At 29.8% G+C, this 23,069-nt stretch overlaps 1 protein-coding gene across 6 annotated transcripts; it reads right to left on the bottom strand.

Annotated features, from left to right (window-relative positions):
• Nucleotides 1–770: 770 nt before the first annotated feature.
• On the bottom strand, nt 771–20,767 carry LOC123267600 (kinesin-like protein KIF21A). 6 transcript variants are annotated; one of them, XM_044732314.1, is made up of 11 exons: nt 20,136–20,767; nt 17,586–17,970; nt 14,364–15,854; nt 11,787–12,781; nt 9,263–9,374; nt 9,159–9,214; nt 8,953–9,063; nt 8,361–8,635; nt 5,772–6,326; nt 1,532–1,802; nt 771–1,163 (listed from the first exon to the last, which is right to left on the bottom strand). In XM_044732314.1, the coding sequence occupies exons 1-11, from the start codon at nt 20,168–20,170 to the stop codon at nt 1,079–1,081; spliced, it is 4,371 nt and encodes a 1,456-aa protein (XP_044588249.1). In that variant the 5' UTR covers nt 20,171–20,767; the 3' UTR covers nt 771–1,078. The 6 variants fall into 6 exon arrangements, with proteins under 6 accessions (XP_044588249.1, XP_044588247.1, XP_044588248.1 ...); XM_044732312.1 differs by having other exon boundaries at nt 9,159–9,371; XM_044732313.1 differs by having other exon boundaries at nt 771–1,426; nt 9,159–9,374; nt 20,136–20,765.
• Nucleotides 20,768–23,069: the final 2,302 nt, after the last annotated feature.

The raw sequence follows: 23,069 nt of genomic DNA, 5'->3' as shown, positions 1-23,069 counted from the left end.
AAAAAAATCAATAAATGTTGGTAATTAATTATAATCCAACATGAGCATGCTTAGGAACATGATCAATGATAGTGACATTATTATTTTTTGGAACACGATCAGTTCAAGGAATTAGATGAGTAATAGAAACATGATCATTGGAACAGTACTTTTGCTAGGAACGGAATCAGTGCAAGGAACATGATCATTTTTAGGACTATGATCAGTGCTAGGAACAGTCATTGTTTTTAAGATTTTCAGTGCTAGGAACATGATCAGTGCAACGAATATAACCATTGATCATTGTTCGGAACATGATCGGTTCCAAAAACATGATCAGTTCCAAGAACATTGTCAGTCCAACAACATGATCAGTTCTAAGAACAGCCTCTGTTCTAGAAACATGGTCAATTATAAGAACAAAATCAGTTCTAGGAACATATTCAGTATTAGGAACAAGATCAGTTCCTAGAACATGATCAGTTCTAGTAACATGGTCTGTTGTAGGAACATGGTCAGTTCGAAGAACATAATCAGTTCTAGGAACATGATCATTGGAACAGTATTTATGCTTAGAACCACATCAGTGCTAGGAACATGATCATGGTTCGGAACATGATTAGTGCTGGGAACATAATTAGTGCCAGGAATATGGTCAGTGCTGAGAACATGATCAGGAATATGACCATTTATCATTGTTCATAACATGATCAGTCCCAATAACATGATCAGTTCCACGAACATTATCAGTTCCAAGAACATGGTCAGTTCTAGGAACATATTCAGTATTAGGAACAAGATCAGTTCCTAGAACATGATCAGTTCTAGGAACATGGTCTGTTCTAGGGACATAATCAGTTCTAAGAAAATGTTTAGTTCCAGGAACATGATCCGTTTCAGGAACATGATCCGTTCCAGGAACATCATATATATAAATAAGAAATAAAATAAATATAAAAGAATAAAAATCCTCGAGTCGTTACAGAACGGATAAATGCAATGAACTAACCCCAATATAGGCCAGTAATTAAATCAAATACTCATTATTATCTTGATTACTAATTCTGTCGACAGTTACAGTTTCCATTGGTGGTAACTGTTAGCATTTTAAGGAGTTGCTTCGCTGAAAGGTACGTGGCTGGTCACGTTTATTGAAATAGCTCCAGAGTCTTATAGTTCCATCACTGATCGGCGAGTGTTGTTGATCATCAGCGGAATAATAAATCCCATGCAAAAGGAAAAAAAAGTGATGCATGAATAATAATGAATTGATGAGTGCAAATAATTAAATAAATAAGCTTATGATAATGATAATGATTATGAATATAACAATGATAAAAAAGCAAAATAATTAGTCAGGCAAATCAGCAAGAGCTAGATGGACATTGTGGACATTGACATCAAGGGAAAAGGATCTGGGACTCGCCAGAGCTTAATTTCTCCCGAGCTGCAATCAATAAAGTATCTTATAGCTTTAAGCTCTATTCTAATAGAAATTGTCGATCATAAATTGATGATGTCTAATTAATCAATCCTATAAACTAGTACTCACTTGCTGGCGGTGAAAATATGCTGTTGATTGGTCACCACCGCGTTTATCGCTGATTCGTGGGCCCGAACTTCTCCAAGAAGATTGCATTCACCCGTTGATTCTCGGGATACTGACCAGAACCGAAGAATTCCTCCTCGACAGCCGGAAATCATTACAGAACCGGCGTTTATTGTACAGAGACCCAGGATCCAGTCTTTATGGGCGTTATTTATAGATTGCACTAGTTCCATTTTGCTCAAGTCCCAACGCTTTATACACATATCCCTAGAGCCTAAAATAAAAAAAAAATTTTTCAAGAAGATATTTAATGAGTCAAGTTTTAAAAGAAATTTTATTTTGAGAAGATAATCCATATCTGATCATATGTGATGATCAAATTGACCATATGTGATTCACAAATATGGTCATATTTAGTCACATATGACCCATACATGAGTCACGGTCGTATATGATCTATATGGTCACATATGTCCCATATAGTCACATATGATCTATATGGTCACATATGTTCTATATGGTCACATATAATCTAAATGATCCATATAACCATATATGATCCATATGGTCACATATAATCCATATGACCATAAATGATCCATATGGGTCACATATAACCCATAAATGAGTCTCGGACACATGTGACCCATATGGTCATATATGAACCATATGATCACATATGATCTATACGGTCACATATGGTTCATGTGACCATTATGATCCATAAGACTATATATGATCCATATAACCATATATGATCCATATGACCATATATGATCCATATGACCATATATGATCTATATTAAGGTGGGCCAAAAAAAACTTTTAAATTTTTTTTTCTTTAGCTACCGCGAAAATATCGTCCAAGATGACGAAAAAAAAATTCTGGTAGAGTTTGAGCTCTTAATATCAATATCTAGAGGTGTCACATGGTGATTTTTGATTTCCCATTTAAATAACACGGGAATTTTTTTTTTTTTTTTTTGGAATTTTGATTTATCTTAACGAGTTATTGTGTGGTAAAAATAAATAGATATTTTTGTAGGAAATTGAACGGCCTACAAAAAAGGTCTGATATAATTTTTCGCTAAGTCAACTCGGTTAAAAGTTATTCGCAGTTAAAATTCAACTTAAAATAATATACGATGACTTTCATAATTTTTTATACTTTTTAACAATAAAACGGCTTAAAATCATAAAACAACATATTTTTTGTGATTTTTCTCGTTTTTACTTCCCAAATTTATTGAAAAAAATTTATGTTATATGATAACCTACTCCCAATATGGATTGCGGGGGTGGGTGTTAACAATGAAAATTTTAAATTTACTAGCTATAGTTCCTACAGACTTAATTTGGTAGTAGTCTTTTATTGGTCATGTAGAGATCATCTCAATACGGATTTCAATAAATTCTACTTCCTTTTCTGTGTACAGAAATAAAATTTGATAGAATCTCAAGAGAAACAGAAAATTCCAGAAATGGCCTCCAGGGTCAACCGATTTGAATTTTTTTTTTCTTAAGAAGTTATACGCAGTTGCAAAGCTAAAAAAACAACATTTTTTGATGAATTTTTTCTAGACACAGTTTTTAATTATCAATTACAAGTGATGGTCATTTAAATAGAGCCTACTTTCAAGAATACAATAGCGCGTCAATCATGTAAAAATATAAATGTGCACCGCTCCTGTAGAAGATGTTCTGAACGACCTCTAAAAAAAAGGCGCTTGGCGGTGATCTCCATTTCGGTGGTTTGGATTATCTGAAATCAAAAAATATGGTGAATTCTTTTACAGGATAGATTAATGCAGGTATTGGACGAAGGAATAAGATTCAAAAAAATTATTACTATTTTTTTTTTAACAATTTGGAAAATTGTTTTTCAACAAAAACGAAAAATTTTTTACAAATAGACGCCATTTGTCAAAAATCAAAATTTTTCTTATTCCTTCGTCCAATACCTGCATTAATCTATCCTGTAAAAGAATTCACCATATTTTTTGATTTCAGATAATCCAAACCACCGAAATGGAGATCACCGCCAAGCGCCTTTTTTTTAGAGGTCGTTCAGAACATCTTCTACAGGAGCGGTGCACATTTATATTTTTACATGATTGACGCGCTATTGTATTCTTGAAAGTAGGCTCTATTTAAATAACCATCACTTGTAATTGATAATTAAAAACTGTGTCTAGAAAAAATTCATCAAAAAATGTTGTTTTTTTAGCTTTGCAACTGCGTATAACCCCTTAATAATTAGATATTAGCTAAAAACAAATTCCGCGATAATTGACTTCATATGCTGACTGTTTCAGAGAAATGTGTAGAATAGCAAAAATGTTGTTGTTTATAAACTAAGACTTTTTGAGACATGAAATTTAGGATAAGTCTATTGGGTTTCAATGAAATTTTCTAAAAATTTCCTTACAAAAATCGTCTCTCTGGCAGCAGGGGAAAAGTCATTATAAGGTTTTTAAAACTTAATATTAATAATAGTTATTCAGTCAACGGACTAAGAATTTTACATACATGCATGGAAATAACATGTTATTTTTGCTGATCACATAACCGATAAATTTTTCTTATTGCGAGATCGCGGGTTTGTAACAGATGAAAATGAATGAATTTTCCAAACATTTGATATATAAAAAATAAATTTGGCTAATTATTTAAATAGAATTTGTAAAAAACATGTTAAATTTATTTTATATAAAAAATTGATGTCACTAAAAAAATTTTGAATAACAGAAAAATTCTTCGCATTTGCAGCTAGTTAGATTTCAACTTCACTTATGAGACTTGCAATGACTTCAACTTAAACTTTCAATGCTCCATTTGGAATCTGTGCAAATCAAAATAATACTCCAATTAAATTTCAAGTCTAGATCTAAAAATGCAATTCTACAAAGCGCTCAGCGAAGCAAGCGGGTACACGGAGAAAAAAAAACAACACTGATTACTATTTTGTGCAGTACTCAGTACTGTTTTGGAAGAAAATGAGGTTAAAATGTTTGGGACAGTAGAGAGCGCTACATTAAAAATACTGATTATTGTCTGCACACTACTGAGTCGTGTTCTGGCACTAAGCAGTCGTGTTTCGTACAGCACTCACTACTGACTATGAGCATTTTTCTAATGTTTGTACGGAATAGTAATCATTGCTGTTTTATTTTCTCCGTGTAACAGCAAATTAATAAATAATAGATATAATCGCATCAAAAATCTTTACAATACTTCCGACTACATTGAAATCAGTTTTCAACGCTTTTATGTGAATTGTGTGCTATATGACATAAGTTTTTCTCAATAATTTTGGTAAGTAAAAATGAGAAAAATCACGAAAACTATGTTGTTTTATGATTTTAAGCCGTTTTATTGTTAAAAAGTATAAAAAATTGTGAAAGTCATCGTATATTATTTTAAATTGAATTTTAACTGCGAATAACTTTTAACCGAGTTGACTTAGCGAAAAATTATATCAGACCTTTTTTGTAGGCCGTTCAATTTCCTACAAAAATATCTATTTATTTTTACCACACATAACTCGTTGAGATACATCAAAATTCCAAAAAAAAAACAAAAAAAATTCCCGTGTTATTTAAATAAGAAATCAAAAATCACCATGTGACACCTATAGATATTGATATTAAGAGCTCAAACTCTACCAGAATTTTTTTTTCGTCATCTTGGACGATATTTTCGCGGTAGCTAAAGAAAAAAAAATTAAGTTTTTTTTGGCCCACCCTAATCTATATGATTATATATGATCTATATGATCATATATGATCTATATGATCTATATGATTTATATGATCTATATGATCATATATGATCTATATGATTTATATGGTCATATATGATCTATATGATCATATATGACCTATATGGTCTAATATGATCCATATGGTCACATACGACAATATATGGTCTAGAATCACATATAATCATATTTTATGGCCATACAGAAACAGATTTGATCACATATGACCGTATTTGATGTTCATATGAACATATGTAATCTAGGATCATTTATGATTGTATGTAAATGTGATTTATAATTATATGATCTTATATGGTTTTACTTATGTTATTTATGATCGTATTTAATTGTATGTGATGGTAATATATGATCATATATAATCGTATGTGATAATTCTATTGTTTTTAACGATTATATATGACTTATGTGAAAGTCACCTATGATCATATATGATCCTATATGATAAAAAAAGATTATGCTTACCTGAGAAAAGTATTGATCCACTAGGAGCAAGACACTCAACTCCGTCATAATGTGGCGGAGCAAGACTAACTGCTTGTATTGAAGTGTTCTTATCAATCAGCGAAATCAGATGATCTTTACTACCAGTGATAATCCTGCCGTCATTAGCCACCGCGAGACACATTACTGCAGCATTATGAGGCGTATTAAATCTGCCAGTGTTGGTCAACTTCCGAAGGTCCCAGGTCTTTACTTTGTCGCTTGAAGTAGTATACAGCTCATGTTCATCGAGACTAAGTGCCAAATCGTTGATTGCATTCTCTCCTACTGGCAGTTGCAGCGTTCTTGAAGGGGTTGCGTGGGACAGTGACCCATTTTGGGACTGTCCCGAAGAAAACAGAGTTTTTACACACGAATTTGCAGCTCTCAAATCCCAGACTTTGACGTAAGCCGCTGAGACACTGAATAGTAAGTTATTGAGCCGTGAATATTTCACAGCTACTACATTGTTTGGGTGACCTGACAACGTCATGTTCTCCAAACCCGTTCCAAGGTCCCATACTTTGACCGTTCGATCTGAAAATAAAATATAATAGTGAGTTAACATTTTTTGTTAAAAAAAAATTACATTAAATGTAATCAGACCTGATCATATTTAATTATAAATTTAAAACAGATATATTTATGTTTGTTCAGATCAGAGATCATATGATAAAAAATGATCAGATCTGACATGATTTGACCAAAAATGATCGGATCTGATCCTTTTTAATAATACGATTACTTTAGAGATTATCATATTTCATCAGATCTGATATTTAGTAGCTAAATCTTATCAAATCTGACGTTATTTGGTAAAATCTGATCAGATCTGACGTGAATTGCGTTAATATGATTAATGATTAAATATGATGGTTTTTGACAACATATTGAGTGTAAGTATTGTCATATCCGATCAGATCTAAGATCTTGTGGCCAAATCTGACGTTAAATGATCAAACAATTAGATCTAATAATATTTAATGGTATATTTAGGACAGATATGCTTATATTTTGTCAGATCTGATGTTATATGGTCAAATTTGATCACATCTTACGTTCAATAGTCAGATCTGATCAAATTTAGCATTCTGTAGTTAGATGTAGCCAAATCTGATGTACTTAAATAATGTATTGAGTACAAATAATGTTAAATTCAATCAGATTGACGTTATTTGACCAGAAATGATCAGATCTGATCTTTTTTTATAATTCAATTACTTCAGATATTATAATATTTCATTAGATTTCATATTGATTATCCAAATCTTATCAAATCTGATGTTATTTGGTCAATTTTAATCAGATTTGACATTAACTGCCTTGATATAATCAAATCTGATCGTTTTTGACTATATATTCAGAGTAAATATTGTCATGTTGAATCAGATCTGAGATATTGTGACCGAAAATGATAAAATCTAACGTTAAATAATCAGACAATTAGGTCTGATCATATTTAATTGTATATTTAGGGCAGATATGCTTATATCTTTTCAGATCTGACATTTTATGGTAAAATTTGATCAGATCTTACGTTTAATAGTTAGATCTGATTAAATCTAGTATTCTGTAGTTGTTTTTGACCAGAAATGATCAGATCTGATCTTTTTTAATAATGCGATTACTTCAGATAATATTATATTTCATCAGATCTGATATTGAGTAGCCAAATCTTATCAAATCTGACGTTATTCAGTTAATTTTGATCAGATCTGACGTTAATTGCGTTGAAATGATTAATTCTTATCGTTTTTAACAATATAATCAGTGTAAATATTGACATATTCAATATTCAATATTTATAGACATAAAAATGACATATTCGATCAGATCTGATATTTTGTGATAAAAAATGACCAAATCTGACGTTAAATGGCCAAACAAGTAGATTTGATCATATTTAATGATATATTTAAAACAAATATGTTTATATCTTGTCAGATTTGGTGTTTAATGGTCAAATTTGATCAGATCTGACGTTTTATGGTCAAATTTGATCAAATCTTACGTTTAATAGTTAGATCTGATCAGATCTAGTATTCTGTAGTTAGGTACAATCAGATCTGATTTACTTTAATGATGAATCAACTACAAATAATGTTATATCCAATCAGATCTTCTGTTATTTAGCCAAATCTGTTCAGATCTGATCATTTTTTATGCATTCACTCCAAATATAGTTTTTTTGATCAGATCTAACATTGTATGGCCAAATCTGACCAGATCTGAAGTTTTTTGGTTAAATTTGATCAGATCTGATCATATTTAGTGTTGCCTAAGCTTCATAAAATCACATTTAATCAGATCTGACCAAATATAATTAGATCTGTCTAGATTTAAATTGTATTCTGAAAAAAATTGAAATTTAAAAAGAAATCCTGAAAATTTTATAAAATTAATACAACCACAAATTTTAAAATTACGCAATAAAAAATTTTTTTGAACTTTTAACCTCAACCCGATTGTATAAATTGGATATATAGAAATAAAAAAAAATTTAGCAATTAAAAAGTTAAAAAGTAGTTAATAAATTCCCTGAACTTGAATAATAAACCGCTTTATAAATACCTTTCGAGCCGCTGAATAATAGATTAGGTGTAACGTCAATAGCCAGAACAGCTTTACCGTGACCTTCCGCTACGTGGCTGCACTGTAACATCGCTCGTGGTTGAACTTTCCCAGGGTACGGTGATATAATACCCTTGCTTGGTTGCGGATCTGTCATCAGTGGTTGTCTAGCGGCAGTTAGCCTCGAGAAGACATTTTCTTCACGACTATTGAATCGCCTATAGATGGTAGGCGATCCAGGTGGCGAAGAAATCTCCATTTGCGCCACCTGTTCCCTAATTTGTTAGATTTTAGGTTAAGTGTTAGTAAAAATTATTTATTAATCTAACATTTAATAAAATAAATCACTTTAATTATTGTAATTTATTGAACAAATATAAAATATACAAATATAAATTATAAATAACAGTAATAATATAGAAAAATTTATACAATTACATGCCTAGAGGGTAGTTTTGATTCAGCGTCTAGTGAATAAAATTATAGACAAGGTTTAGCGTGCTCGACATGCTTAAGTAATGTACTTAAAAGGTGTAACAATTAACAAATAAATAATAACATATTAATTAATGCACGGAACAAGACGACTCACATGGAACCGCCCAGTCCATGGTGCGGCCGACGCAATGGCCGCGGAGAGGTGCTATCCCGCCTAGCGAGTGTTGGAGATCCGCCATGCTGTCCTCGCGTTAATACCAACCCCCTGTTTTCGATATTTAACATTTATTGTGAGGACCGAGGAGACCACGGGTGAGTTCAAAGTTCGTTTTTACAAGGGTTAATTAATTTTTAACGTACTTTAGGCTTCCAGGCGCGCTGGGGACGCGCGTCAGCGGGTGGTTGTGGTTTTGGTTTTGGTTCTGGTTCTGGTTCTGGTTCTGGTTCTGGTTCTGGTTCTGGTTCTGGTTCTGATGATCTTTGGAGTCGGTGGTACCGAAAAGAAGGTCGTTCCGCTGGAGCTTGCGTTGGCGAGCCTTTACGCGCTTGCCCTCGGTTTCTCGGTAGGTTTCACTGCTAAAAATTATTTAATTTTTATGTAGAACTTTGATTATTTTCCAAAAAATAATTTTATATCAAAAGAAAATTATTGTCCACTGGACTACAGAATAAATTTAAAAAATAATTTTAATGAGTTAATTAAAAATAAATTACAAGAAATTTTATTTAAAATTCTATTTTAAAGTTTAAATTTTCCCGCAGATAGTAATTGTTTTCTTACAAATTGAACGCCCTCTTTCGCTCCGATGTGAATCATAAAAAAGGACTAATTAAAGACTGTATTACTTTTGGTCACCCAAAGAACATAATTGGGAATAGTATCAGCAGTCTTAAAGCTCTATTTACAAATAAATTTTTCTATATGGTTGCTCAAAAGACAGAAAATTACTCCAACTGCCAGTTAAACAATAATTCATTATAAATAAACAAAACACTATTAAGCTACAATTTTTAATCCGGAACTTCCTATTAAGCAGATAAAGAGATTAAAAAATAAATTGAGTTGAAAAATTTATTATTTAAAAAGTTATCTTGTTTGTCCCTCCATAAAAATTTGAGAAACCTACACTATAAGTCATTTAAACCATTTTTCTAAGTAAAAATAGCAATTATCTACTGCAACCTATGAAAATACGTTAAAATAATAGATTACATACTAGAGTGGTCCAAAAAAAAATAGATTTTTGCCTATCATCTTAAAAGCTTCTCTAAGGTATAAAAAAAAATTCTCTCCAAAGCGCAGCTTGATATCTCAATTCTTCATGAAGCTCAATGAATTTTTATTTTCCCATTTAAATAATACGTAAAAAAATTTTATTTACGTTTTCATTCGGTAAAACTATGAAATACATTTTTTTTTGTATTTTTCGTCAATTATTCTTGTAGGAAATTTAATTTTCTACAAAAAAGTACTGAGGTAGTTTCTTCGTAATCTTAACGAGTAAAAAGTTGTTGAGCTTTAAATACTCGCACAAAAGAAAATTTAAACGAAGATAGTTTCAAAGCAACTTTTCGAAAAATTTTTTGGTAACTGTATGTAATGATTTCAAAATTTATCAAATTAGACTGTTTCTAATATAATTAACACGTGTCTTTAGATGAAGTATTAACTGTGAATTATGAATAATTTCTCTCATTACAATTTAGATATTTTTTCCTATGAGCAGTGATTTTTCAAAATTGAACTTGAATTTCATTACGGAATCTGAATCGAGGGCAAGCTAGTACTTCCGGATGTATACTGAAGTAAATTTTTTTATTTAAGAACATGTAGGACAGGTAGGACAGGTGAATATTTAAATTTTGAACATGATGCTGGGACATTTTTTGACCGAATGAAAAATCATGGAACTTTGCAGGAGTACGTAAATAGAAGTCTTCGTGAATTGATTCTTTTATTTTTGAATTCAATCATTAAAAAAAAAAATGATAAATAAACAGGTAGAGTTCGTGCGTAAAACTGCCTAATCTCAGGAGTCATCACATATTTAAATAGACAAGCTTAACTATAAAGAAATTGCTAATAAACTTACAACCAATATAATCTTTAAGACTGATTTAATTTTTTGGTTTTTTCTTATTTTAGTTTATATGACTTATAAGACATAATTATTAAAATGCAGCTAGGTTAGGGTAAAAAACTGATTGTCAACAAAAAATTTAATTTACTATATATCTTCATGTAGGCCGCAAGAGAGTGCTAAAAGTAAATTATCTAGTTAAAATTTTTTAAGCAGTGGTTAGAGTATTTACAAAGTCTGGTAATCTGCTTCAGTGCATTTTACATGTGGTTCAAATAAACAAACCGATATATTAAATTATCATTTGTTGTCACTGGTCCAGACTGAATTACCGATATCAGACTGTATACCATGTTTTTAAGAAAAAAATATAAATTACATAATCAAATACTTTGAAACAGAAAATGTGATACAACATGGATTCTAAAATCATATCTGATTGAATTTTCTTTTATTGCGAGTATTTAAAGCTTAATAACTTTTTACTCGTTAAGATTACGAAAAAACTACTTCAGTACTTTTTTCTAGAGAATTAAATTTCCTAGAAGGATAATTGACGAAAAATACAAAAAAAAATTTTTTTCGTAGTTTTACCGGATGAAAACGTAAATAAAATTTTTTTACGTGTTATTTAAATGGGAAAATAACAATTCATTGAGCTTCATTAGGAATTGAGATATCAAGCTGCGCTTTGGAGAGAATTTTTTTCATACCTAAGAAAAGTTTTTGAGACAGCAGCACTTGAAAAAAAAAATAAAAATGTTTTTTTTGGACCACTCTAATATATATATATAAAAAATGTATTGCTTATTGATGGCCTTGAGGGAGCTTCGGCTGTAAGGACAAATAAATATATATCTATCTATCTATCTATCAATAAAAAAAAAAAAACTATTAAAAAACTCACATATCTGATGACGAAGACCTCGATATGGAAGGGCTGTAATTTCCCTCGTTATTAAAAGCGAACAGCTCTCTATCGCGCATAACATGTTCAAGCAACTGATGCTGAACATCACTCTGCTGCGTGACCTGATTCAACCTGCTCTCCATGTCCCTGAACTCGAGCTGTTTCTGAGCAGCAGTGCAGCTCTGATCCACAATGAACCCTAGCATCTTCTGCATCAGATACTGCGCTTCTTCAACGCTCTTAATCGAAGAGACGAGCGCTTCAACACCAGGTTCTCCTTCAATATCACAATCTCCAACTTCGACCATGTCCCTCTGGCACTCGGCAATGCTGTCCTGAACGTAGGAGATCTTGCTCTTAACATTATCAATATCATCATCAAAGTAGCTCGTGTCTTCATTAGCAGCCGCGAAGACGGCTCTGTTCTTCTCCAACTGTTCCAGGTCATGACCCAACTGCTCCCTCTCTGCTAACAGTCTCTCCATCTCGCGCTCTGTCTCCGCAGCGGCTTGCTTCACTAGCGTGTGCTTGGTGATGGTCCTCTCGAGGGTCTGCCACCTGGACTTGAGACTTTTTGATCCAAGCTTCGTGGGAGTTCGCCCTGCGACCTTCTCGCTGAGTCCCCTGTCGCGCTTTCTGAGTGCTGTGACTTCTTCCTGCTTCCGCCGGAGGACGACTTCCTTCATCCGCTTGTCGGCTTCAAGGGTTCGGATCATGTTCGCATTCTTACGGCTTTCTTTTCTGAGCTGGGCGATCTCACGGTTCCGACGCAGCTCGCTGTCTTTGTGTCGCTGACTCTCCAATCGCATTTTTCGTAAAAGTTCTACCTTCGCGTGCTTCATGTCCTGTAATTCTTTGTGCAGGCTCTTCAGTCGCATCTGACTCTGTGTCTGATTTTTTAACAAACGCGCGTGCTCTTTCTTTGCTGATTGCAAGATTCTCATTTCTTTCTGCAGCGATGTTAGCTTCTTTTCGTATTCGTCTCTCAGTTTCTGGAGAAAAAAATATTATAAGATTACTAGAGCCAAAATTTTTTATACTACGGCGAAAATATTGGTCCTATAAAAATTTTTGAAACAAAAGTTGTTCAAATTTAATTTTATAAAAAAAATCTTTCTTATGATTTTTTTTTTAAACAAATATTTTCTCTGTAATTCCAAAATTAAGATTCATAATAAAAGGATCAAATTTTTCTATAATTATGAATCATTTTTTTTTTTTTAATTACAGCGAAAATATTGGTTTTCACGAAAAATTATAGGAAACATTCTTTTCTAAAATTAAATTTAAAACAACTTTTGTTTAAAAAATTTTTTATAGGATCAATATTTTCGCTGCAATATCAAAAATTTAAACCTTGCATTATGAATTGTTATTATAAATTTTTGGCGAAAATCTCAACACTACACTATTAAAAAAATTAACTTGATTCAAAAGCCAAAATCTTGAACCAAGAATACTATTTTGAAGATAATGATTTTCTTGAGTCAAGAGGATAAATTCTTGAATCAAGAAATTATTCTTGATTTAAGTACATTTTTTTTATCTCAAAAATTTGTTTTCTCGACTCAAGAAAATCATTTTCTTCAAAATGGTATTCTTGGTTCAAGATTTTAGCTTTTGAGTCAAGTTAATTTTTTTATCAGTGTAGGGATTACTTTAATAGAAAACTTGCATTAATTTAATATCACTAAAAATTTATGTTTAAATAATAAAAAAATTAATTTGGAGTAAAGTAAAAGCCCCAGTACTTTCTCACTCCATGTATTTGTACATCTATATTTACAAATGCAGATATACAAATACATGAAGTGAGCAGGTACTGGTTCCTGAACAGCTATTAGGGCTCTTACTTTATCTTAAAATATTTTTTCTGATAAAAAATTGGATTTTTTTATAAATTACTCATAAAAACTAGATCATTTTTCCGTGTAAAAAAAGCGACTTATGATTGTTTGTAAGTCATTATATCTTTTAGGACTGAGAGCCAATGAAAATCACGTAATATACTTGTATTTTCTGTATACTCAGTATACACAACGCCATCTACTAGAATAACTAAGTGAATATCTAACCTAAAAAATAACTATTATCTAGAGCATACAAGTGATTATAATTTATTTTATAGTTATTTTGAAATTAATAAAATTTTTTTTCAAACTGACAACGCTAACATAAATATTTTTAAATTTCGCCGCGCGATGGCGTTACTTAATTAAATGACGTCACTAGTGTTTGAATTTAGATTCTACTAGGAATTCAAATTGCGCGCTCTAATCCAGAACCCGTAAAGAACAAGAGTGCATGTTTTCGAGTTATTTGATACTAAGCTAACTTCAATCAACCATCAATTTGAATATATAAGAAAAAAGAAATTTTTAATTAAAAAACTACCAAAAAAAAATTCTCCATTCAATTCTCTCAATAATTTTGATTTAAGTTTCAAAAAAAAAAAACTTAAATCACAAGTTCTCTATCTCAAAAATCAAAACTGAAAAATAACAGTAAATATTACATTAAAAAATTATTCCACCATTAAAATTCCCATTTTAAAAAACACCTCAAGAACCCTACCTTAACCTTCTCAGTCGGCGGCGAAGCCTGCTGCTGAAGCGAGTTCAAGACCTTATCCCTCTCCTCCTGAGTGTCCTTAATCCTAGCTTGCAGCTGCGCCAGCTTATCTTCATAGTGCTGCTTCATAGAAATGAGCCTCTTATGAGACATCTCCAGCTCCTGAATCAACCTCTGCTTCACATCAATATCCGAAGTAAGCGCCTCTAACTCCCTTCCCATAGCCATTTCTTCATCCTCCTCCTTCCTATCTTCCTCATCAGACTCATCTTCACTCAAAGACTCTTGCCCATTTTCCGTATTGTCCCCATCAGGATCCTCTTCATCCTCCTTACTGGCCGTCTGTTCCTTCAAAGCGTCCAGTTTATTAATATCCTGCTGCAGCGCTTTCTTCGCGGTGTCCAAAATGGACGGCGCTTCAAACCCATACTCCGCATGTGGCGCCACTTGCTGTCTTTTCTTCAGCTGCTGGTACATAGCTTCCGCTTCAAGCAACCTGGCCCTCAACTCTTCAATTTCTTGGACATAACCCAAGACCAATTGGGATGCGTCTTCATTTCCCGAAGAGACCCATTGGCCCGCGGCTTTTTCCGCAAGCAATAGCGCGTTTTTCGCTGTTAAAGCTTCTACAGTCTCGGACAAAGCTTTGACCCGAGTCCGGAGACTCTGCATCTCGCTGTTGAGCATCTGGGTCTCATGCCAGGCGTCATTAACACCATCTTCTCCAGCGACGCGCTTTCCTTGCCTGAATTCCAGAAGTTCCAGCTGAAGCTGCTGAATTTCCCGGCGCAGGGACGCGATTGTCCTCGAACTCTTGTCCTGGTTGATCGTCACCTTGTTCTTGATGTTCCTTGCGCGGTTCGCGTACTTCAGCGTGCTCAGAGTCTCCATAAAATCCCTGTCGCTGGGAGAAATGCAAGCTATCATGCAAGTTTGAGAATTCCCGCCGAGAGAATCTTGCAGGAGACGAGTCAGCTTTGAATCTCGATAAGGCACGTGCAAACTCTTCTTGCTTTTGTCCCCCAATGCAGAAATTACGTTCCCTAAAGCCAGAAGTCCGCAATTTATGGAGATTCCTTCCTTAGCGCGGTCTCCGGTGGCGCCGGTACGCTTTAATCGCTCGGAACCTGCGAGATCTACGAAGTGGAACTTGGCGGTAAGAGTCTCGAATTCGTTCATTGGGTCGCTTGTGTCTACGTCCGCGTCAGGGTCTTCCACCCGGATGCAACGCTGCTGCTTGATGAACAAAGTGAAAATTGCGTGGGATCTTGAGGATTGCGTGTTCATTTGAGTCGGACCCGTTGTTCGCGCCAGGGCGCCTAGGCGAAGGTATTCCAGGGCTTGCTCCGGGCTTGTTACTACTCGAGGTTCAACACCGGTCAGGTGGATGTTTCCTGAGGTGTCCTCGTGGATTCGGGCACCTCCGCTTGGCCCGCCGGGTTCGAGCAAGTCTTTCAGGTTTTCATTGTAGAGTTCGAGGAATTGGGCTGTTACCTGGAAGAAATTTTTTGATGATATTTAAGTTAGCAGTCTAAACAATTTTTTTTTTAATAAACAAATTTGTTCCAAAAAATTATTGTTTAAAAATTGCATTATTGATTTTTTAAAATTTCTAATGTCAATTTTTTTTTTGCTATAATTTGTTACAAAAAATTTTTAAATTATTGAAAATTTGCTAAAGACTTTCATAATTTTTGGTTGGTTATAGAACGAAATTTAAGATTTTTTTAGGTGATAAGTAATTTTTTTAGCTTATAAATTTTTGAAAAGTAAAGTTTTTTTTCAACTAATTATTAATATTAAAAAAGAAAATTGGTAATATTTTTATGATTTATAAATCTTACAAAAATTTAAGAATTTTTTTTTTAATTACCGATTTTTTTAGACAATTAATTATTTTTTATCTAATTATTAATCTTCACACAAAAATTAATAATGATTTTTAAAGTTGATAAATTTTATAAAAATTGAGTAGTATTTTTTCCTAATTACCATTTTTTTTAAATTCATAATTTTGTCTATCTAATCATCAATTTTCTTACATAAATTAGTAATGTTTAAAATTAACGTAATTAATTTTTTATATGTATGTACACAATTTTTATTTTTTTCATTATATTGTTAAATCGAAAAAAAATATATATATTTTATCTCTTTGAACATAATTAAATTGGATTAATTATCAGTATGTCCCAAGATAATAAAAACATTTTCAAGTTTTTAATTTATAATAAGTTTTTAATAGAATAATTTTTAATAATGATTTTAATTATAATTAATCTTTTCTTTGTATAAGCATTTAATTAAATATCAAGAAATAAATTTTTATTATTTTAGTAAAATTCTTTCAAAAAATTCAAAAATAATTTTTCCTTCAAAAAATATTTTGCAATTAAAAAATTCGTAATTTTAACCAATTAAATACCTGACAAAAATGTTTGGTAATTATTTACAAGGTGGGTCTACCCTATTTTGGGCCATAATGGATGACTAAGTGAAAAATGAACATTAAAAAAAATTTTTTTTTATTCTGCTTGTTTTTACCGCGCATTTATGATTAAAAATATCGTGAAAGGAAAAAATAAAGATTTCGATAACTTTTTTGCCTTTAAAAGTTAGAAATAATAATGGCTTTCATGTTTTTGGATGAAATTTCTATTTTATCTTTTTTTGATATATTTTTTTTAAATACTTAAAAAAATTGATCAATTTAATTAAAAAAAAAATTTCTATTTTATCTTTTATTTGATATATTTTTTTGTTGAAAAATACATTAAAAAAATATTTCTATTTTATTTTTTTTTGATATTTTTGACATATTTGTTTTTGAAAAATACATAAAAAAAAAATTAATCAATTTGATTAAAAAAAAAAGTTTCTATTTTATCATTATTTTGAAAAATACATTTAAAAAAATTGATCAATTTGATTAAAAAAAAATTTCTATATTATCTTTTTTTTTGAAAAATACAAAAAAAAATTTATCAATTTGATTAAAAAAAAAAAATTTCTATTTTATCTTTTTTTTTGATGTTTTTGATATATTTTTTTTTAAATACTTATAAAAATTTTCTATTTCATCTTTTTTTGAAAAATACATTTAAAAAAAATTAATCAATTTGATTAAAGAAAAAAAAAAATTTTATGGCCAAACATAGGGTAAAATGGGGTTGACCCCACTTGTAAATAATTACCAATTTTTTTTCTACTAATATAAACTCTCACCTTGAACTCCGGAGGCATGTGACCACGCTCCCTTGCCCTAGCCTGCTTAGCAGCGATGCCATCAAAAAGATGTCTGATCGCCCGGGGAATGATTCCCACAACATGATCACCAATCTCGATGTCGAACCCGGTGCCCATGGTGTAAGTTTTTCCGGAGCCGGTTTGTCCGTAGGCCAGGACAGTGGCATTGTACCCGTCCAAGGCGCCTTCCACCAATTTAGCGACGCAATTGTCGTATATGTTCTTCTGCTCGACACCTGTGTCGAATACGTAGTCGTACGTGAAGGCTTTGTCGGCCCCCAAGAATACCTGGGGCTCCCCCGCCGGCACTTGTGTGCATATTCGACACATGTCAATCACCTCGCGAGCTACTTGAGGCCTTATCCTGCAATTTAATTTATTGATTAATATTTATTTATTTATTTTAATTAAAGAGCCATTGTTAGCTATTTTATGGTAATGTTTGTAGAGTTTATGAATTTTCGAAACCACGCAGTTGCACCCACGCGAGTGAAAGTCTTACTAGTAGAGCATGGTCTACTTATTTCATCTTAGATTTATAAGTTAATGTTATTTTATAGGTCTTTTAGGGAAATAATTTATTTTGAAGATTTAAAATATATTAAATATTCATAAAAAAAATATTTTGTATTAATAAATTCTTGCTAATTTTTTTTTTTAATTATAATTAATATCTATAAATATTTATTTTAAAATATGAAATGTTTTTAATGAATTTTTTTATTTATTTATTTTTTCAGTAGGTATAAAAAACATTTTTCTATTTAAGAAAAATTTTTTACAGCTAAATTTTTACGAATTTTTTATAAATGTATTTTGTTAATATTTAAACCAATAAATTTAAACCAATTTTTTTATTAACTGTAATTAAAATTTGTTTTAATGTACAGAATATTTTTTAAAATTTTTTAATTACTGTAAAAAAATTTTTTCAATTAAAAAAAAAAATTTCTAGAGCTAAATTTATGTCAATTTTTTTTATTAACTATAATTAAAATTTATTTTGAACTCCGAAATATTTTTTTTTGATTTTTTAATATATGTATTTTTTGAATATCATAAAACAATTTTTATACTTAAAAAAAATTTTTAAGGCTAAATTTTTACGATTTTTTTTATATATGTATTTTTACCATAAAAAAAATTTTTTTAGTTAAATTAGAGGCAATTTTTTTAATATATTTTTTATTAACTGTAATTAAAATTTATTTTAAACTACAGAATATTTTTTTGGATTTTTTAATACAGTAAAAAAATTTTTTTTTATTTAAAAAAAATTTTTTTAAAGCTAAATTTATGCAAATTTTTTTTAATAAATATAATTAAAATTTATTTTGAACTCCGAAATATTTTTTTTGGATTTTTTAATATATGTATTTTTTAAATACCATAAAAAAATTTATAGAAAAATTAAAATATTAAAAAAAATATTGAATGACCCAAAAATCAAATAATATAAACATATTATTTATATTTAAAATTAAAATATAATTTTTTCCAGGGGGTTTAACATCTGGATTTTTAAAAACTTACACTCAAGATTTTTTTATCTAAATTATCATTGCGATAAAATTATTTCTAATAGCAGATGGTCGCTAATTTCAATCATAATTTATTCTGCATAAATGATTATTTTAAAAGTACCAGATATCCGATAATTTTTTTTTTAATTTATTTTTTTCTCATTTTGGACACTGATTAATGTTTAAAATTTTAAACACACTATAAGATTAAATTTATTAATTGTAAATAAATTAATTTATTAAGTGCTCTAATAAAAAAATTAAACTCTAAACTTTATTTAAGAGAAAAAATTTTATTATTTTGAATAAAAAATATTCATTAATTAATTAATTCCATTTGACATTAAAGTTTTTTTTAATTATTTTTTAATTTAAAAATTTTTTCTTTCAAAACTAAATTTTTTATTATTATTTATTTTTTCTATAAAAAATCAATTAAAAAATTTTTTTAATTATCTATTCACCTCAAAGCATTATAAACAAAAAATTAAAATAAAATTTCGACAGTCACTTTTTATTCAAGGGCCCAAACAACGGTTTATTAATAAATATTCATTAGCCCTAAAAAATATCTACGACAAATGAATATTTAATTCCAATTAAAATTCTATTAATAAGTATTTAGAAATTTATTTAATAATAAAGAAACATGAATCAATAGTTAATTAATTTTACTAAATATTAAAAAATAAAAAATATTTTTATCACTCAGAAATTTTATAAATTAATCTTCAAGAATATTTTTTGTTTGCTCTAAATTTTACAAAAAATTTTTTTAAGAAAAAAAAATATATATAATTTTATTATTGAAAAATTCGGCTTAAAATTTTCAAATTTTTCCAGCTTAATATTGATTAATTTTCAAAATTAAAAAATTAGTCTGAAAATTTTAATTAAAAAAAAAAAAAGATAAAAATTGTTTTATTAAAAATAAATAATAAATCTTAATTAATTAAAAAAAAAAATAATAAATAATAATAATAACAATTCACAATCGAAAACTCACCTCACAGCAACTCTTACACTAGAATCGTCAGTCATGATGAATTATAGCTAAAATATTAAAAAAAAATAACGAAACAACAAAAAAGAATATTTTGGCATTGGTAAGATTTAAAAACCGAAAAAATAAAAAATAATAACTCAAAGCAATAGATAAAAGCTGAAGACAGCGTATGCGTATGACTGAGCCTCAAGTGCTCTGGAAACTAAAACAAGCTCAGCAACTTGACCGAGAGAGAGAGCCGAGACAGTCCACTGTCTCTAACTTCCGTTTCCGCCGACTGGGCTCTTTTCAACGCTTGAATAGAAGACACCTGGCCGAAAACACCCGAAAACGCCCGAAGAGACCGGATTGGTCCATGGTCTAGATCGTTTTCCGTCCTGGTGACGTTCGATTGGGCAGCGCCTCTTGCGGCGAGCGCGCTTATTAGATGCAGGGGTGTAAAATTCTTGGAAATGTTCACTTAGCCCCCACTTTTCGGATTTGCGCATTAGTGTACTTATATGGAGTGGGAGATTGCTACGTTCTCGGTAAGAATCTAAGAATCATGCTTAATTATTTGCTAATTATTGTCTCACGTATCGTAATTAGGCAGAGTCCTCTTCTATCGTCTGTCAAGCCGGGGATTATGCAGGTTTGATTAATTATGTTGTTTTTTTTTAATTCTAGGTAAAAAATGGATTTTTTATTGTTTAGGTGTTAAACTCATAAATAAGGTAATTATTTTTAAGTAAAATAATGAGATTTATATCTTTATTTTCGTGGGAGAAAATTAGCAAAAGCTTTTAATGCTGCGAAGTATTTTTTAAAAAATGGGGATGAAAAATAATTTATTAGATATTTAAGGACGTTTATGCGTAAGAATTAATAGTAAATATAAAATTATATTTTTTAGTTTTAAAAAGTTTAGATTGTAATCTTTCCGAAAAAATTGAAAATTTGTTATCGATTATTTAAAAAATTTTTTAACGATTAAAAATTAGATTTTTTATCATACAATCTTATGGCAGATCAGCGTTTTTTTTTAATTTAAAATTATAATATTTATTATTTGAAAAAATTAACTGATTTATGCAGTTTTTATAAACGCATCAAAAGATAGTGTTGACGAACGTTTAAATTAATTGTTTATTATTTTACTTGGTATAATTAAAATTATTTTAGTTGATTTTTTACCGTACTAAAAACGACCACCTGAATACAGCTAATTACGTGGATAGAAATGACGATTTGTTAAATTTAATAAACAATAAAGATGGACGTAAAATCAACGACTAATTTATATTTACTGATTTTTTAAAATAGATTCCTAAAAAATATTTCAGGTAAATAAAAAAAAAATTAGTACTCATTTGACTCTAGCGTACCGCATGAACGTCCTTAATAATTTTAAGAATTTTGGTCACAGATAATAGCAAAGAAATTTAGAAAAAAAAAATGAAGTAGAAATTTTTAAGAATTAGAAATGCAATTCTTTAAAAATAATTTTTCGTAACAAATTTGTTTGTTAAAAAAAATTAAAATGGTAACTTTAATGTCATCAAATCGGAAGGGAGATTTTGGACTAATATAAATTTTTATTTAGCTAAAAAAAGTTTCAAATTCGAAGTTACTCACAAAGATTTTGAACTATTTATCTCAAGTTTAAAATTGAAATATACATTATATTTTTAAACAAATTTTGATAAAAATCATTTCGGTTTTAAATAAAATTAATTACTTTAATATTGCTGAAATTAATTTACAAGGCAAAAATTATAAATTTCTTGATAAATAAATTATTACAGAAATAATTTATCAATAAAAGGTACTTGTAAGAATTAAATAAAAATATTTTAATTTTTTTTTTTAATATTACAAATTTTTTATGTTAAAATTAGGAAAAGGTTTAATTAATTTTTTATTTTTAATTACGAATTTCGTGATTTTATTATTATTATTCAATATATTATTATAGCTGGTGACAGACATAATTATCGCACAAGAAATAGCGCCGAACTACATATTAATCATATAAAAACACACACTGCTAAAAAGTCAATAACATACCAAGATTTTCAATGGTATAACAAAATACCCGAACATATAAAAAGAAAAAAAAAACACTTGATAGTTTTAAGTGTGCCCTTAAAATTTATGTAAAATCCTGTGATAGTTTGTCTTTGAATTAATTAATTAAGTTTGAAAAGTATGAGACTGAATAGAGCAATGCGTTAATTTATCTTGCATGTAAAAATCTATATTTGTATTTATGTGAGTTTATTTTTTATTGTTAAAATAATAAAATTTCTGTAATCGAATGTTAAAAATATTCTAAAATAGCTGATGCTGACAAATAAATATTATTCATCAATAAAAAAAAAATTAAGAACTCCCTTTAATTTTTTTAAAATAAAAATGAAAATGAAATTTTTGTTAAATTTTACTCCTAAGATATCAAATAATTTAAAAATCTTCAATTTTTAATAGTCATAATATTAAAATTTTTACAATTAAAATATTTTGTAACATAAAAAAAAAGTATAAAAGAATAAATTTTGATAATTTTGAAAATTAAAAAAAAAATCTAAATAATTTCAATCCACCATCTCTTGCTGAAAAATTAAATAATTATTTAATTTATCAGAATTCGAAATAAAAAATTATTTTTAAAAATCTCGAGCGACCCTTAAAAATATTTTTTTTGAGCTAAACATTAGACAAGACTAAAGTTTAAACAAAAAAACTATAAAAAAACATTTTTGTTTTTTTTTAACCCCTCTTATAATCGTAATTGTTTTGAAACTCTTTATTTACGACTTTCAAACAGACAAAAACTACCGCACTAGATCAATTCTCAGTCTTGCGCACATGCGCAAAAATTCTCCCAAAAATGCGCAATTTAAATATTCGCGCCTGCGCAGCAAAATCGTTCTTGCGCATGCCCAACTTCTCCCG

Source organism: Cotesia glomerata, linkage group LG6 (genome assembly GCF_020080835.1).
Source record: "Cotesia glomerata isolate CgM1 linkage group LG6, MPM_Cglom_v2.3, whole genome shotgun sequence".
In the NCBI taxonomy this organism is placed as follows: Eukaryota; Metazoa; Arthropoda; class Insecta; order Hymenoptera; family Braconidae; genus Cotesia; species Cotesia glomerata.
The sequence above is the reverse complement of the archived record's forward strand: the minus strand, read 5'-3'. Positions and strand labels throughout refer to the sequence as shown.

Excerpts from the sequence above, each read along its gene's own strand:
- LOC123267600 (XM_044732311.1), bottom strand. The coding sequence starts at position 20,170 with ATGACTGACGATTCTAGTGTAAGAGTTGCTGTGAG. Across the intron at positions 1,803-5,771 it reads TGGATCAATACTTTTCTCAG|GCTCTAGGGATATGTGTATA; the intron begins GTAAGCATAATC and ends TTTTTATTTTAG. Across the intron at positions 1,164-1,531 it reads CATATTTTCACCGCCAGCAA|TGATGGAACTATAAGACTCT; the intron begins GTGAGTACTAGT and ends CTCGCCGATCAG.